Source organism: Lonchura striata, chromosome 14 (genome assembly GCF_046129695.1).
Source record: "Lonchura striata isolate bLonStr1 chromosome 14, bLonStr1.mat, whole genome shotgun sequence".
Taxonomy (NCBI): Eukaryota; Metazoa; Chordata; class Aves; order Passeriformes; family Estrildidae; genus Lonchura; species Lonchura striata.
Window position 1 is genome coordinate 18,436,560 of NC_134616.1, and position 16,459 is coordinate 18,453,018.

A 16,459-nucleotide genomic window follows, 5' to 3' on the forward strand; every position below is an offset into this window, starting at 1 on the left:
AAGACCTGACCGTAAAATCTGGGTTTGAAAAGACTTAAAATAAATCCCCCGCTGCCCTAGTCTTGCTATTTAAAGGGGATTATCTAAGGGGTTTAGGAGCACACAGAGGACGGCAGGACAACCTATGCACCTCAGTCCCCTCAGAAAACCTCTCTGCATCTCTCCTGCAGGCAGCTCGCGGCTCACAGGACACCGTCAGGTTTTTCAGGGGGTACACCACACGGCCAGGTGATGTTCGGGGCTTCACTCCCAAACACTCCCATCCTCACTGGGATCGGCCAGCAGCCGTGGCAGAGGTCAGTGGTGTTACTGTCCCCCACAACACCCTTTGTGGGAAAAAGCCACCCTGTGCTGCTCAGACTGTGAGGGTTTTTTAATAAATACCTTTTTGTTTTTGCACAGAAATATACCAAGTCTTACAGAATACAAACTGCAGGGATAATGACCGAGCATCAAAGACAGAGGATGCTGAGCACCCTTGTGTTTCCCTCTGGTGTTCTCTAGCTCTGGCCCTGACACTCTGTCAGCTCTCCCCATAACCCCGACCTGCTAAGGCTGGGCAGGGGACAGACAAGGTGCCAGCATGTCCTGTCCCACGAGCAGCCACGCTGGGCAAGCCTCAGCTCTGGGCTGAGGGCACCAGCTGCAAGGGCATCACTGGGGCCAGGCGGGATGCAGGCCACTGATGGATGAACAATAGCCTTTTGGTGCTGGTGGAGAGGCTGGTGCTGGGTGAACACCGGGTGGTGGCAGTGCTGGGAGCTTCTGGGGGGTTGGAGGACAACCCTTGTATTAATCCATCAGACATGACTGGGGAAGGACAGCCCCGTTGCCTGGACCCTACAGGCAGCTGCCCAGGGAAAGGGGACACTGATCCCACAGCAAAGCACCTGGCTCTGCCCTGCCCTGGCAACACAACCACACGAGCAGGCTTGACCCCGCTCCTGACCTCAAGGCATGGTCTGTGGTCTTGTGGCTCCCACCCCTGTCAGCAGGAGTTCCATGCCACAGCCCTGGACACCAAACACAGCCCAGCTGAGAGGTCAGGGGGAGAGCGGGGTCTCGCATTCCACTGTACCTGCTCTGGAAGACAAAGAGCCCCAAAGAGAGGAGCCAGGCAGGGCAGAGAGGTTTAGGGCAGGGAGAGGGGAGGTTTGGCCTGTCTGCAGGCTCTCACCTCTGGGGCAGACACCAGATAGGCCACGCTCCAGGAGAGAGCTGAATCCCCATCACTTAAAGCCACGAGACCACATTTGGCTCGGGGTCAGAGAAGACCCCCTTGGCCAGCTCTGCAGCAGCCAGACCTGCAGCTGCTCAGCACCCACAGGGGGAAAGCAGAGAACATCAGGAAAAGGCCCTGCTACTCCAAAGTCACTTACCTCAAGTACAAGACCACCACAAGCCCTTTCTCCCTTTCCAAAGAGATCTAGGAGATCAGAGAGCACCTTCTAGCTGCTCCTCCCTGATCTCCACAGAGCAAATATCACTACAAACACCACAGTGTGGACCGGGCTCCCCACTCCCACTTGGCAACAAATCCACATGGGGGAAGCACCATCTCCCCACAGAGCTGGCCCCACCAACTGCAGGGATGGACAAAAATTTGCCACACCAATCCTGCATCTCCATCACCTAATCAGAGCCCTGAGCAGTAGAACAGGGCCCAGTGAGAACATGGGGTGAGGCTGAGCAGCAGCCCAGGGTGGCAGCAAGGCTGCTCTAATCATGGGAAATGTCATGTCTGTTTGACGGGGAGGTGAGGAAATCAAATGCACCATGGGGTGACCCCCCCATTGAGCCAGGAACAAGCTGCTGCTCGGCTCTGGCTGCTACAGCACTTACGTGAGTGGGGAGTGAGGGCAGGACATGGCTGGCTGGCTCCAGAGCCGTCCCACAGCCCTGCCTCCCCCACCTGGGGACAGCTATTTTTGGTTAGGAGGGTAAGGCTATTGTGTGATGGCACCAGATTGTACAGGTGAGATGGGGGCCTGGCGAACCCTGAAGGGGGTCCCAGGCACGGCGAAGGGAGGGTGGCTGGGTGGGTGTGAGTGTGTGAAGAGGCAGGAGGGAGGCAGAGCCGCTATTTGCCCGCGGCAGGGGCCGTGGCCACGATCTCTTCGTACTTGGGCGGAGGGTCACTGTAGGAGACGCTGGTCTCCTCGCCGCTGCTGCTCTCCGGCTGGCCCGTCACCTCCTCGTAGGAAGGCGGGGGCGTGGCACTGGACAGTCTGGAGAGGACGGACACAGAATGCTCTGGCGGGCACAGGGTGCCGTCTGGCTGGGGGGTGCCCCCCGCTCTGGCATCCCCAGCCCCCCGGCTGCTGGCTTCCCGCTGGTACTGGGTCTCCCCTTGGCTCTGCGACCGCTCCCGGTACACCATGACCCTGGGGAGGCTGCGGCCCGTCCGGCTGGCCAGGTAACGGTTCTGGGCATAGGAAGGGCGGTGGCGCGTGGCCTTTTGCAGCTGGCACCTCCAGATGATGAAGAGGGCGATGACTATGAGAAGAGCCACTCCCAAGAGGGGCACCACCACGTACATAGCGTCAGAGCGCTCCGTGCCGTGCCCGGGGTCCTTGACAGAGTACACAGAGCTGGTGTAGCCTTTCCAGAACTCCATCTGCAAGGGGAACAGAGAAACAACCATCACGTGCTGCAGCTGGGAGAAGGACCCAACCTCCACCAGCAATAATCACCGCTCTCCCCAGGCCAAAGGGGCAGCATTTTGGATGTCCCCCACTCCTGAGGCACTGTGGGAACCAAGATAGAAGGACCTGGGAACATTCCTCAATTATCCCACAGCAAGCCAACCTAGAGAATCATGGACAACAGCACAGATTTGCCACATGTGCCATGGGAGCACCTCAACCTGCAGCTGTGGGCAGGGAGTCCTGGCAAAAGCAAGGTGAGGCCATTGCCTGGGAAGGGAAAGCCATGCAAAGAAGTGAAGCCACGACATGCTGCCTGCAGGCAGAAGAGGACAAAGGGAAGAGGAGAGGCTGTCCCCTCGTGCTTTCCCTCTGTCTCCAGCCTGCTGAGGAGTGAGCCCTCCCACATGCACTGGGGAGCAGCGTAGGACAAACGCACCGTCTTCTCCTTGTTCTCAAAGACCTCCTTGACCTCCTCATAGCTGCAGACCTCCTCGATGCACTCCCGCTCGATGGTGCCCTGCCGGATCTCCTCCAGGAAGCCATTGGCTCTGGGAAAGCGTTTCAGGAGTGAGTGGGCATTCCTGGCTCCCAAGAACACTGCAACACACAAGGCAGAGACATTCTGAGCAGGCACAGCCCCATACCTGGCCTCTGCCCAGCCAAGCTTTCTGACCCAGATCCCTGATGCCACATGCATCCCCAACACCAAAAACCCAGGCCTGCAATCACGTAGGACAGCAGGTAGGACAGCCAGAGGGGCACAGGACGCTTGGGGTCTGCCCAGAGACAGATGGCACCAGGAGCCCTCCTGTCAGGGCTGAGGTGCTAGAGACATCAGAAGTGGCAGTTGCAGCCACACAGGGCAACTGAGGAAGAGACAAAAGGCTCCAAAAGTATTTGTTTCCAACCTTCTGCCCCTGATGGATTCAATCTTTCTGCCCCTTTGCTGCAGGGCAAGGGAGATTCCACCAGGAGAGCAAGACCCCACAGGTCTGGGACACAGAGCTCTGCCAGGACACGGGGTGAGCACCAAGAGGGACTCACAGCCCACAGTTCAACAGCCTGCTGGAAGCTGTGTCCCTGCTGCCAGCTGCTCAGGGGTCATGCAAGCTCAGGTGGCATCAAGGACTCTGTTCAGGCCCCAGAGAAACCACTGTCTTCTCCCAGGCCCAGAACAAGGGCAAACATCTCCAAAACACAGGGATGGCACAGGGGGTATGAGTCAGGGGCCTGAGCAACCACTCCTCCCACAGCATCACATTCTCATCCCCACTGTGTTTTATGCAGAGGCCTCACAAACTTTCCTCTGCTCCCAAAGCCTGGGAGACTCATCAAGTCTTCCCACAGCACATGCAGTCCTGAAGCCAGATGGAGGAGGAACAACACCTTCCTTCCTGCACGAGAGACATCAAAGCCCCTCCTGATACCCTGCAGGAGGGACACCTCTGTGGGGTGCAGGAGGCAAGCGCCTGCCAGGACCTGCAGCAGCACAGGAGGCAAAGAAGCTGTTTGCTCAGGGAGCAGAAACTTCACACAAAACGTGATCCTTCCAGGATCCAAACACGCATTTCATGAATGAGTGTTTCCACAATGCAGTTCAACACACTCAGCTGCAGACTGGTTCCATCTCTTCCCACCAAGCCACAAAATCCTGCTGCTTCCCTTGGGAAGATGAATCAGTTCAGATGGGTGATCCACGGGAACCTATTTACCTCCTTCACCCTCAGGCTCAGTCTTCCACTGGATCAACAAGGTGAACCCATTCACAGAGCAGCACATCAAAGGGGGACAGAATCTCCCAGCTGACTAGCTTGGTGCTAACAAAATACTGACTCCACAAGCAAAACAGTCAGTGAAAAGCCACCAACTTCTTTCCTTAGGAACCTTTTGCCAGGGAGAAAGGCAAGTTTCCTTCTGCTTTACCTTCCATGTATCCTGCTGCTGAAACAATACAGCAAGGTATTTGTGAGTATTTGGAAAGATCAACAGGGACGAGATCATGGTGTAATAAACAACTACTACTGTGCTACACCAGCCTGGGCTTGGAGGCACTGAGCTGCTTTTGTGCTGTGTAGGTGCATTTTCCCCTTGTGATTTATTAATGCCTTGCTTCTCTGAGAGTTTGCAGAGGGCTGAGCCACTGAGGTGTGAATGAAGAGCAGCATGAATGATGTGAGTCACAGATCTTCCCTCAGAATCGACTTTATTATGCAAACCATTTTTTTTTTTTTACAAGGACAACCGAAAAAGCATTTTCAAGAGGCACAGAAGGCATCTTGCAGAAGGGCAGGGATCAGCTTGCCTTGGCTTTCACAGTTGAGGAGGGCTATCCTGGCTGGAGAGGGAACAGGCTGGCAGGCTGATCTTGTCTTGAGCCTTTCCAGAAGGAGATGAAATTTTACAAAGACAACATTCATTCTGCAAATATCCCGTACTTTGCTGGAGAAGTCTGGCCTCACCTCCTTTGCCTCCCACCTTGATCAGACCGTGGTATAAACTCTCCCCTCCTTGGCACTTGAGCCTGACACTCAGATTTCAACTTCCTCAGCACATCTTAGAGCAACAAGCTTGGCTGCAGTTCTCACTGTCAGGGTTTTCCATCCCTGCAGAAAGCAGTCACTGGACCCGTTCCCTGCTTTGCCATGCTGAGTTGGCCACTAAGGTAGGAAATAAAAACAGACACACAGGCAGGCAGGTATCAAAAGCACTGTCCCAACTGCAAGCATGCTGTGACAGAGGTGTGTGTTTTTCCCCACATGCAATTTCCTTCAGGGACATAAAAATGGCAGAAGAGCAGAAACTCAGTCACTGCTCCCTCCCCTTGAAAGTGCAAAGAACTCCCACGTGGTTTGGGACCAGAGCAGGAAAACCACTGGCCCTCAGGAAAGGAGCCCCTCATCTCTACTGGATCCCCAGCTGACATGAAGAGCAGATAGCCAAGCAGGTCCTGTCCCCAAACCACGGGTGAGGGGACCTGCCAGTGCCCAGCAGCCTCAGTGCTGATCCCCTGTGCCTCTCCAAGCCTCCCCACACCAGCTGGAGAACCGGTGCTCAGGAAAGATCAGAGCTTTTAGGCAGGGGAAGCAAGAGCAAGGGCTGGGCTCACCTCATCCCTGTTGGGCTTCCTGGGGTGCTGCTGGCCCCTGGAGGACACCACCCCAATGTCTCAGCTGCCCTGCTTGGGGGGCACCCAGGGGCTGCTTCTCTGGGGAAGGACTGTGGCTGTGCCTGCAGGGGGACAGCCAGGGATGGCAGGGAGCATGTGGTGGAGAACCTGCACATCACCACATCCCCCCCCGCACATCAGGGTCACCATGAAGGGGACACTGTCACCACAGGGGACACCTTCCACCACCAGGACATGCTGGTGAGCCAGCACCTGAGCTCTGGGAAGGCAAAAAGGCAGCAGTGGAGGAAGACAGGGAGCCAGCTGGGCACCCTCCCCATTAACTGAAGATTAAAGCAGCCTTTTAAAAACACTGCCTGAAGATCTCTGCTCCCTCCCGCACCAAGCACAACACAGATAAAGAAAGAAGGCATACCTGTCATCCCTGGGGTCCTCCTGTTCCCCAGCGTGGCCACTGCCTCCACCTTCACAGCTGGCTCTGGTGACACTCCAAGCAAATCCTGAGATCCCAGACAGATCTCTCCATCTCCCCTTCACTCCTGCCATCCTCCTTAGCTCCCGTCACACCGGGGCACGCAGCCTCCATGCAGGCTGCCCAGGAGAGCCAGGAGGGAGGCCTGATCCCGGCTCTGGACAGACCACACAGCTCTCTACAGCCTCACAGGCTCAGCCCATCTTTAGTGCTGGCCCAGCACTGCTCTGGGTGTGCCACAGCGAGCTCAGGGTGGAGCTGAGCTCGGCAGCTTCCACAGAGCACAGAGCCCAGTGCCAGCAGCCACACAGGGCAGTGTGGCCCTCAGGTGGGCACTGGCAGGGTGCCAGCCATGGGCATGAGGAGCACCGTTGATGAGAGATGTCAGTGCAGACAGGCAGCCCAGAGAGCCCTGGGGAGGCCCGTCCTGCACAGCAAGCACCACACAGAGGCAGAAAGGCTGCAGCCTCCGGGTAGTCCCGGAGAGGTCAGACCTTCAGCACCTCCTCTCGACTCCCACCTTGCAGAGGGGAGAGAGAAGCACAAGTCAGGCTGGACCTCAGACCTCACCAGAGCCAAAAGTAAATGACAGCTGCTCCCCACAGAGAGCAACTTCCCTCAGAATGCACAGGCACCCCTTTCTTGAGAGGAGGCTGTCAAACATCCCCCTTCTCTCCTCCAACACCACCAGCACCTCTCCATCTTGCCTGGGGAGCACTTACTTGCCATGCTGCCTCACTCGGCCAAAGGGGGCTCCTGCCTACCTGCAGGGAAGAAAACAGGAGAGTCACTGACAGCTTCCATTTCCAGCCCAGTTTCAAAGCACAGACCCCTGTTACCCAGGATCAGATTCATGCAGAAAGCACGGTGCTGAGTGCTGGACCCACGACAGATCCCAGCCCCACAGTGCCCCTGCAGAGAGCCAAGGATTCCAGCTGTCTCCCTGCTCTTCACCTGCCTGGAGGGGCTCAGGGCACCCTCAGCTCCCAGAGTGCTGGGGCAGGGCCCATGGAGAAGCAGGGCCTTGCAGACCAGCAATAGACCCCATTTCTCACCAGCAGACAAGATGAACTGCATGTCAGAGACTGCTGGGTGCAGCCTGGTGCTCTTCCCTTCCACAAAAGAGTGATGGATACAGGTGAAGCAATCATCTTATTTTAGAGCAACTTCACAGACGTGCCAGTTCTCACTTCTGCAACTCCTACCCACAATCTGGTTGTTGGGCCAAGCTAAGGGCAGCAGCAAGAGTGACAGAGCTGCCTGCACAGCCAGGACAACAGCTCTCCAGCCAGACAAGCACTCTTTGTGCTTCGAAAGCAAAACTAAACTAAACACAACAGGAGTTCAACAAAGCCCTGCAGAAGCAGAGGATATCTGCTTGTTTCCCATGCTTTGTATTCTCCCTGTGCTCAATGCCCCACGGATCAGACTGCCCTGGGCTGACTATTGCTGTGTGTGACACTTGCTGTGACACCTCTGTCAGGAGACAGAGGGGACAGGACTGCCCAGCTCCTACAGGGATTTATTGCAGATGAAGGAGCAAGCAGGTTAGAAACAGCAGGAACTGCAGGACCACACTTTAGATATCCAGTTATTCCAAAAGCACTTGGATCTGCTGTGCTGGAGTGAGGTCAGGGACAGCACAGAGCTGTTCACAGGGTCAGCAGGTCTGGAAACACAGTTCTCCTTTTCACATAAAAGGCAGGCACACAGAAGGGCTGATGCTGCACACCAGCACACCTCACAACAGCCACCTTCCAGTAAACAGAGCACCTCTCCCTGCCAACATCAGGTTTGCTGTGCTTTCCAAGGCTCCTACACCGTAGAGTAGCAAGAGGGCATGCAAGCCTGGAGCTGTGTCCAGAGAGAGAAAGCAGCTTCTTCCCAAGTTTGAATTTGGGAAGCTCAGATTGCAAACCTCATTCTGGAGTTGAAGCAAGAGCGAGGGAAAGCAGCAGAGCACCAGAAGTACATGGGAGAGGTCTGCTGCCTCCAGTGCCCCACAGCCCAGTCCTGCTTCTCTGAGCCCTTCTGGGGGATGTGAGAGGCCTCTGGATCCATGAATTCCCCCACAGGCTCTGAGCAGGGACCACCTGACCCACTTCTGCTGTCATCAGTTTTTACAAAGAGACCCAAAGCCCCAGGATAAAAGAAAGCACAGCACAGACAGCATGCCACAGTTTCCACACAAACCCTCCTTGTTAGGGGCATTCTCCCCCTCTGATGGACAGGAGAACAAAGACACAGAAAGAAGGATATTCTCACATCACACATCAGGCAACAAATTTAATGCTCTTTAATTTAATTTACACTCTTTTACTTTCTTCCATGTATCTGTGTCAATGCACCAGTGCCACAATCAGGGAGGTGCACACAAGCCTCTGAGCACGAGCAAGGCCGGTGGAAAGGGCAGACGTCCCAGATGCTTATTTTTATTTCCACATGCAAATTCCTGGCCACCTCCCCTGGCTCCAGCGAGCAGGAAAAGCTGGAACAGTGCACACGCTGACGCCAAGGGGAGCAGCATCCCTCCTGCCCCCACGCAAGCTGAGAGAAGCCTGAAGCTGGAGGCTGACCTAGCAGACGCCCACCCATTCCCGATCCCCCCCTCCCTCCAGCTTCCCATCCTCTATAAATACCCCATCGATAGGAGGTTGCTAAGGCAACCGTGAGGAGGCGCGAGGGATGCAGCCATGGGAGTGAGGATGCTGCAGTCGCACATTTGTGTCTCCCCCAGGCTCCCCCATCTCCGCCCCCGCTCCCGTCACTTGCTGCCAGAGGAGGAAATCGTGCCGGGAGAAACGGAGCGCGCGTGGAGCCGGACCCCGCGGACCCCGAGGGGACCCGGGGGTCCCGCTCCGGGAGGTGGCACTGCCTCGACGGGCTGGGGGTGGCCCAGGCACGGGTCGGGGGGTGCACAGCCCCAGTGACGCGCCACGGCGCGCACGGAGGATGCCGACCGTGCCAGCATCACGTAGCCGCCGTGCCAGCGGCTCAGCCGGATCCCAGCGATGCTGGGGCTTTTCCGTGCCAAATGCACGCAGAGAAGAGGCTACACCGGCTACGCTTGAGAGGGCAGAAAGCCTCGCCCTCCCAAAGCAGCCTTCACACCCCACCCTGCTCCTCACGCTGCCCTGGCAGCCCCAGCCCGGCCGCTCTGTGCCCAAACCCAACTCGAACTGATCCCCACTGCGCTCAGCTTCCAGAGCCACCACGGCAGGGACCCCCAGGCCGTGTCACCCTGCTGCTGCAGGGACCCCCAGCCCACCTGCCCAGCTGTGCAGGGGCTTTCCTGTGCCCCCTGAGCCTCCAGTGCCACCCCACGGCAGAGACCTCAAGCCTAAGTGTCACCCCACAGCCGAGACACCGAGCTCCCCTGTGACCCCACAACAGGGACCCACAACAGGGACCCCCAGCTCCCCTGTGACCCCACAACAGGGACCCCCAGCTCCCCTGTGACCCCACAACAGGGACCCACAACAGGGACCCCCAGCTCCCCTGCCACCCTATGGCAGAGTCCCCCCGCCTACCTCTCACCTCTAGCTCACCTGTCACCCCACAGCGGGGTCCCCTAGCTCACCTGTCACCCTATAGTGGGGTCCCTTCCTCACCTGTCACCCCACAGCGGGATCCCCTAGCTCACCTGTTACCCCATAAATGGGTCTCCTTCCTCACCTGTCACCCCACAGCGGGGTCCCAGCCCACCTCCCCGGCTGTGCGGGATCTCTCCAGCCCCACCCTCCGCCCCACTGACACGTCCTCCTCGTCTCCGCCGCTCTGCTGTTCGCCACGCGCCCAGCCACCCCGCCAGTGCCAGGGCTCCCGGCCCCGGCTCCCGGGCCGCTCCCGCCCGCCCCGGCCCGCGGCCGCTCGGCCCCGCGCTCCGCCCGGCCCCGCGGTACCTCATGGCGGCCCCGCGCCCGCCGCAGCCGCTCCCTCCCGCCGCCGGGCAGGGCAGGCAGGCCCCGCCCCCGACACGCCCCTCGCGCCCCTCGGCCAATCGCGCGCCTCCGCGGCCCGCGCGCCCCGCCTTCCTCTTGCAATGGGGATGAGGGGCGGCAGCGTGGGCGGGGCCAACGCGCCTCCCGCTGCGCGGGACGGATCGACAGCCAATCAGAGCGGGCCGCGCCGGCCGGGCGGGCCGCGGTGGCCGCTGGGAGTCGTAGTTCTGAGCCCCGCCGAGGCGCGGCGGAGCGCGGGCGCGGCCCCGGGGCTGGCCGGAGCTCCGGCGGGCCGGGCCCCGCTGCCGCACCCAGCGCTGTCTGCCTTCCCCCGCCTGTTGCCTCACACCGGCCTGCTGAGGCCGGGGCTGCCAGCTTTCCGCGGGTGTCCCGCGGTCACATCTCCTGTCGCTTCCTCCTCTTCATCATCCCTCTCTTCTTCTTCTTCCTCCTCCTCCTCCTCCTCGCTGCCCGAGTCCTCATAAAAGAAGAGGGTGGCCTGCACCGGGAAGTTCTCCAGCAGCTTCTCCCCCACGCTGTACAGGTGGTCAAAGGCCTTGGACTTGGGCCAGAGGAGCCTGTGTGGGGAGAGCCGGGGTGAGCCCCGCCCGCCGCGCCCGCCCGGCGCCCCGGGGCCCGGCACGTACCTGACCGGGTGCTGGAAGAACGGCAGCGCCTTGCCGGGACCGCCGTCCCGCTCCGCCGCCCGAGCCTGGGGAGACACAGGCGGGTGGCACCGGGCCCCGCTGCCCTGCCCGCCCCGCCGGGCTGGCCCGGGTGCCGCGCTGCCGGCAGCTCCCCCGCCCCGGGGAGGCTGGCATCCACCCCGCGCCGCCCGGCAGGCTGGCAGCCAGTGTAATCTCTGCCCCGTGCTCCAGAGCGCTGCCCGGGCATCCCGCTAAGGCCCTGAGGAATGCCCAGCCTGGGAACATTCGGGGCTGCGGGGCCCTGTCCCCCGGGGCTCGCCCTGCCCACGGCGGGTGATGCTCCGGGGGAGGCGGACACGGCACGGCCGTGGGACAAGGGACTCCGCGGGACAAAGTGAGCCTCTGGGGCGACAGGCTGGCTTTACCCAGCAGGAACCCCACGGGCGTGGGGACAGACACAGCGGGGAGTGCCAAACTCACAGCGTCCATCTCCTGCCGCGTCGCGGGTCCCTCCTGGGCTCGGGGCAGCCACGGCCTCCAGAGAGGAAAGGCTCTATGGGAGAGAGCAGCTTCAGCCCCACCGCCTCACCCGCCCGAGCAGCACCCTCCGTCCCACCCATGGCCGCTGGGATCCGAGGTGTCCCCAGCACCGCAGCCTCACCCGAGCCCAGCGGGAGCTTCCCCAGCCCCCGCCTGCCCCACTTCCCCCGTACCTCGGCCCTTGCTCCAGCCCCGGCGGGGGGCAGGCACTGGCCAGCGGCGCTGGGAGCCCGGGGGCAGCCAGGCAGCAGGCAGCAGCTTGCATGGTGGCAGGAGACGCTGTCCCTTCTGACACTGCCGAGCCTCGGTGGGGACACATTTATAGCTCAGCCTCGGCCGTGACTCACAGATTCTTTGGGGCAGGGGAACGAGGGGATGGGGCTGTGGGGACAGCAGTGTGAAATTTGTCCCAGTTGTGTAAACAGAGGGCCGGGGGGAGGCTGGGGGCGGAGGGGCTGCGATCTCTGGTGGAAAAGCAAAACACAAAAGGGAAAATTTGGACACCATTTGTGAGAAAATCCCCGGGGGGGAACAGGGGAGGGTAGAGACAATTAACAAGGATGATTAAGTGCTCTTTGTAGGCATTTGCATAAGGGATGCAGGGGAGATGGGAAAGGGATGGGGAACGGAGGGGTGGCATGATGGGTATGGGATTGGGACAGTGCAATGGGCTGAGTGCTGGGCATGCCATGGGCACAGTGTGCTGGGCTTGTGTTGGGGACAGCACAACGGGCATGATGAGGACACTGATGGGCTACAGTGGTGGCAAGCACAGAGCCACCAGGAGGCAGCTGATAGCTCCGGGAGGCTCAAGAGCAGACAGGGAGGGAGGACCCATGGCAGGGATGGACCCCAGGCACTATCAGGGCAATGGTCCTGCTCAGGCATCCATGACCCATCACCCCAGGGAGCTGCCAGATCCCATTTCCACAGATGGGAGAGCAACCACTTACCAGTGTTCCCTGCCCTTTCCTTTGAGTTTTTGAGATGTGGGCCACCCCAGGAGGTACAGAAAAGCTCCTTGATGTGAGGGTGCAAGGCTGATGCAGCCCCTGGCACCAGCAGGGCCACTCATCCCATCCCTGCCCACTGCTCCTGCCCAAGCACTCAAAGACAGTGCCACTGGCAGTCACCTCCTGCTCCTGGGAGAGTTTCAGTTTGGGACAAGGAAAGAAAATAGCAAATGGTCCCTGCTGTAGCTCTGCTATCAGCATCCAAACACCGCTGTCCAAACGCTGGCCGGACCCTGCTCAGCTCTGAGCACAATTTGTCACCAGAGGCCCTCCCTGCCCCTCTCCATCTGTGGCAGCCGGTGAGCAGGAGGGGGCACGGGGCCAGCACAGCTCTCATTACCTTCCCCATTTGCTCCTCATTTGGGCCAGTAGTCTTACAACAACAAACCCCGTGGAGGACAAGCAGGGCCAGGAAGAGTAAACCAAAAGTTCAGGCTGAGGAGTGGGGAGCTCAACCTGCTGGTGTTTCACTGCCCCTCAAACCCCAATACAGGCAGCACAGCCCAGAGTGGACACATGGATGGTGGCACAGTCACAGGCTGTCCAGAAGGATGACAGCAAGCCTCAAACCTGAACCCCAATAATTCATAGACAACCAGCAAAGCAAGGCATCCCAGCTCCCCAGTCCTTCCCGACACCCAAAGGGTTTAATTCTGATCTGCAATAAGCCTCTGATCCAGGAGATTTGCAGGTGGATTGTGCAAAGCTGTAGCTGAACAAGTGCAGCCCCTGATCCCCTGGCTGCTCACCCTGCCCCAGGCAGCCGCCTCCAGTCCTGGGTGACCCCCGGCTGCAGCCGCCCCGGGTCCCCCCCTGCACCTCCAGCCCCCTCCGTAAGTACCACAGAGCTCCCTCCCTCACTCCCTCACCTTTCTGCCGGCACCCTGAGCACCCTGAGCACCCCAGGTGTTTCTTTTCCAGCAGCTGAGATGGTGTGGGAGGTCTTGGTTAGAGCACAGGAGAGGAGACAGACAGCTGGGAAACTTTGGTGCCAACACTGGAGGTGGCGGGAGGGGGGGGCAGGAGCAGGGGTGGCCCTGGGTGGTGGCAGCATGCTCAGCCAGGAGCGTTCCCAGGGAGAGGGAGGCCACTGGCCGCAGTGCCGGGGCTCAGCCCGGTTTCGCAAGGCACCACAGAAGGAGGAATTTTTAAACAAAGCAGAGGGAAAACAAACCAACCCTTTCCACCACCTCTGCCAACCACCCCCCCCCCCCCCCCCGCCTGTGTACAGGGCTGTGGGCAGAAGGTGGCACTGACACAAAGTCCCAGCGTGAGCTGCACCCCGAGCTGCTCACCCCTCCACAGGACAGGTCACCCCGCTTGGCTGGCGAAGCATCCCGAAGGAGATGCCAGCCCTGATGTAATTCTGCCCTCTGTGGGCCTCCAGGCTCTCCTGGGGATGCAGGTGTCACTGTCACACGCATCCCTCTCCATCCTTGTCCCCAGCAGCGCAGAAAGGCTGATATCCATGGTTCAATCTCAGGTGGCCATGTCCCTTTGTCCCAAAGGAGCCTCAGCAGCTCGGGGTGGGTCCTGGGTGACTGCAGATGTCTTGGGTGAGCCCCACGCAGATGGGTATGAGGTGCCATCCCTTTTTCTCAGCTGGAGGAGCTTTGGTTTTACCACCTGAAGTCACCTCCAGCAGGTCCCAGATAAGACGGTGCAGCCACAGCTTTTCGGTTTCCTCAGCTGGAGGCAGCACAGAAGACAAGGGAGCTCGAGGAAGGCAGCGGGCACTTTCCCCCAGCAGCAGCTGGCTCTCCATCCTGCCCGCGGCGTCAGTGCAGGGGAGGGCTTTGGCGTCCTTCCTGGGCAGCCTGCTCTGCCCCCGGAGCCCGGCTGGGGAGATAGCGGGGGTGAAAGGGCGCCTGGCGCTCCCCCAGGGGCTCGGGTCAATCGTTAACGGGGAGATTTGCTTTGCTCTCCCGCAGGTAACCTCCCCGCGCTCCCACCCGCACAAAACCGGCACCCCCGGCAGCGGGGAGGAGCTGCAGCGCTGCGAGCCGAGCCTCTCCCAGGGCCATGGGAACGTGAGCACACGGGAGGGACCTGGGCCACCACCGCGAGCCTCGGCCAGGCGACAGAGCGACAGCCAGCCCCCACCATGGTGTCCATGGGGCTCCAGCTGCTGGGCTACGCCGTGGCCTTCCTGGGCTACATCGGCACGCTGACGGCCACGCTGCTGCCCAGCTGGAAGACCAGCTCCTACATCGGCTCCAGCATCGTGACGGCCATCAGCTTCACCAAGGGGCTGTGGATGGAGTGCGCCACGTACAGCACGGGCATCACCCAGTGCGACATCTACAGCTCCCTGCTCAACCTGCCCGCCGACGTCCAGGCGGCCCAAGCCCTCATGGTGAGCTCCTGCGCCGTGTCCTCCCTGGCCTGCCTGCTCTCTGTCGTGGGCATGAGGTGCACCGTCTTCAGCCAGGGCTCGCCGGCCAAGGACCGCGTGGCCGTGGCGGGCGGCGCGGTCTTCGTCCTTGGGGGGCTGCTCTGCTTCATCCCGCTGGTGTGGAACATCCACGTGGTGCTGCGGGATTTCCGCAACCCCGTCATCCCCGACAGCATGAAGTTCGAGCTCGGGGAGGCTCTTTACCTCGGCATCATCTCCTCCCTGCTCTCCCTCGTCGGTGGCTTGATCCTCTGCACCTCCTGCCCTGCCCGGGACAGCACCGCCGCCTACTCCAGCGCCTACCGGCCCCAGCTGCTGGCCAGCAAGAGCTCCCGGCCCTCTGTCAGCCAGGCGCAGAAAACCAAGAGTGAAGTCAATTCCTACAACCTGACAGGATACGTGTAGTGGCTGCAGGGGGGAACCAGGCTGGCGCCTCTCCCGGCTCCCCAGAGCGTCCGGGCTGGCACCAAGGGAGCGCGGTAAGAGCAGAGGGCACGGCGGCATCGCCCGTGCTCAGCCCTCTCATGTGCTTGGGGGACTGACCCCGCTCTCTCCCTGGGATTCTGAGAGCCTTGTGACTGCTTGGAGATCCCAGCTGGTGGCTTGCACCGGTGAGCGGCCCTGAATCCGGCTTCTGTTCTTTACCCCACGCTGCCAGCTCGCGGGCAGCTCCTGGCACGGCGGGACCCCAGCCTGCAGCCCCAGTGAACCTGCCTGGAAAGGGGAGGGGGCTTGTGGCCCCAGGTACCGGCCGCTGGCCATGCAGGCATCCCAGCAGGGCCAAGGGCATGTGCGGGGTCTGCAGTCGCTGCTGGGGGGGTGAGTGCTGGTTGCAAACCGATGTCGCAATAAATACGTCTTTCTAGCCAGACTGTATCCGGGCTTTTCTCTGGCACCGAGGGGCCAGCAGGAGGCTGTGGAGGGGTCCAAGATGTGAAAGGTGCCCCTGGCCCTTGCTCTGGCCTGCCTCCCCCACCCCACAGCGGATGGCTTTGTCACCCGGGAGCCCAGGCAGGTGGGAGCACTGCTGAAGGGGAGGAGGGCCACTCCCTGGCACAGTTTGTCCCTGGCACCACGCTGGGAGGTTGCCACGCACCACTACTGCCAGGGTGCCAGCAGGGACATGCAGAGCTCCCTGTGGGATAATAGCAGGCAGCACCTTCCCTCCGTCCCCCAGCCCTTCTTGTTTCCAGGAGTGCAGGTGTGATGAGACTGGGATGCCCACAGGGAGATTCATTGCCCCTGTGTGTGGCACACCCAGGTCCCCAGGTGATGGGCAGCCCTGGCATTCCCACATCCCCATCCCAGTGAGCACTGGCACTCCTGGGGCAAACATGATCCCAAGGACCAAAGGCAGCTCCCAGCTATGGTGAAGTCTTAGCAGCCCAGCTCAGCTGCAGAGAGGCCTCACAGGCAGGTCCTGGGCCCCCAGGTCCTTGAAGGGTCTATTTTGAGAGAAAGATGCCACCAGTGAGACACTGGAGAGCTGCAAGGGATGGGCAGGCAGGAGCCAAGTGTGTGGAGGGACAGGCTGCGTGGCTGCAGGGGAACAGCAGCAGGACATCCACACAGGCTGCTGGTGGCACTGGGGGATGCTGGCACATGCCAGGCCATGGCAGGAGAGGAGGTGCAGGCAGCCCAGCCCCACAGCCCACCAGGGAGCAAGAACATTTTAA

General features: G+C 60.5%; 3 protein-coding genes across 7 annotated transcripts; 1 reads left to right on the forward strand and 2 right to left on the reverse strand.

Moving 5' to 3' along the window:
- Nucleotides 1-355: 355 nt before the first annotated feature.
- Nucleotides 356-10,207, reverse strand: PRRG3 (proline rich and Gla domain 3). 5 transcript variants are annotated; one of them, XR_013340805.1, is made up of 5 exons: nt 10,150-10,196; nt 6,970-7,011; nt 6,191-6,767; nt 5,124-5,305; nt 3,168-3,245 (listed from the first exon to the last, which is right to left on the reverse strand). XR_013340805.1 is itself a non-coding variant. In XM_021534475.2 (4 exons), the coding sequence occupies exons 2-4, from the start codon at nt 6,974-6,976 to the stop codon at nt 2,081-2,083; spliced, it is 705 nt and encodes a 234-aa protein (XP_021390150.1). In that variant the 5' UTR covers nt 6,977-7,011; nt 10,150-10,207; the 3' UTR covers nt 356-2,080. The 5 variants fall into 5 exon arrangements, 1 of the variants encoding a protein (XP_021390150.1); XR_002465745.2 differs by lacking the exon at nt 3,168-3,245 and adding an exon at nt 4,835-5,024; XM_021534475.2 differs by lacking the exons at nt 5,124-5,305; nt 6,191-6,767 and adding an exon at nt 356-2,617 and having other exon boundaries at nt 3,085-3,245; nt 10,150-10,207.
- A 305-nt stretch (nt 10,208-10,512) lies between these two features.
- RIPPLY1 (ripply transcriptional repressor 1) lies at nt 10,513-11,447 on the reverse strand. Its single transcript, XM_031504832.2, has 3 exons — nt 11,316-11,447; nt 10,836-10,900; nt 10,513-10,766 (listed from the first exon to the last, which is right to left on the reverse strand). The coding sequence occupies exons 1-3, from the start codon at nt 11,322-11,324 to the stop codon at nt 10,532-10,534; spliced, it is 309 nt and encodes a 102-aa protein (XP_031360692.1). The 5' UTR covers nt 11,325-11,447; the 3' UTR covers nt 10,513-10,531.
- Nucleotides 11,448-14,362: 2,915 nt separating this feature from the next.
- Nucleotides 14,363-15,652, forward strand: CLDN2 (claudin 2). Its single transcript, XM_021534595.2, has one exon. The coding sequence runs from the start codon at nt 14,493-14,495 to the stop codon at nt 15,186-15,188; it is 696 nt and encodes a 231-aa protein (XP_021390270.1). The 5' UTR covers nt 14,363-14,492; the 3' UTR covers nt 15,189-15,652.
- The last annotated feature ends 807 nt before the right edge of the window (nt 15,653-16,459 follow it).

Bases quoted from the DNA above. Each gene is read 5' to 3' on its own strand.
- PRRG3 (XM_021534475.2), bottom strand. The intron at 2,618-3,084 runs GTGCGTTTGTCC...TTCCCCTTGCAG, and splicing joins TTGAGAACAAGGAGAAGACG to ATGGAGTTCTGGAAAGGCTA.
- RIPPLY1 (XM_031504832.2), bottom strand. The intron at 10,767-10,835 runs GTACGTGCCGGG...CTCCCCACACAG, and splicing joins TTCTTCCAGCACCCGGTCAG to GCTCCTCTGGCCCAAGTCCA.
- CLDN2 (XM_021534595.2), top strand. From the start codon at position 14,493: ATGGTGTCCATGGGGCTCCAGCTGCTGGGCTACGCCGTGGCCTTCCTG.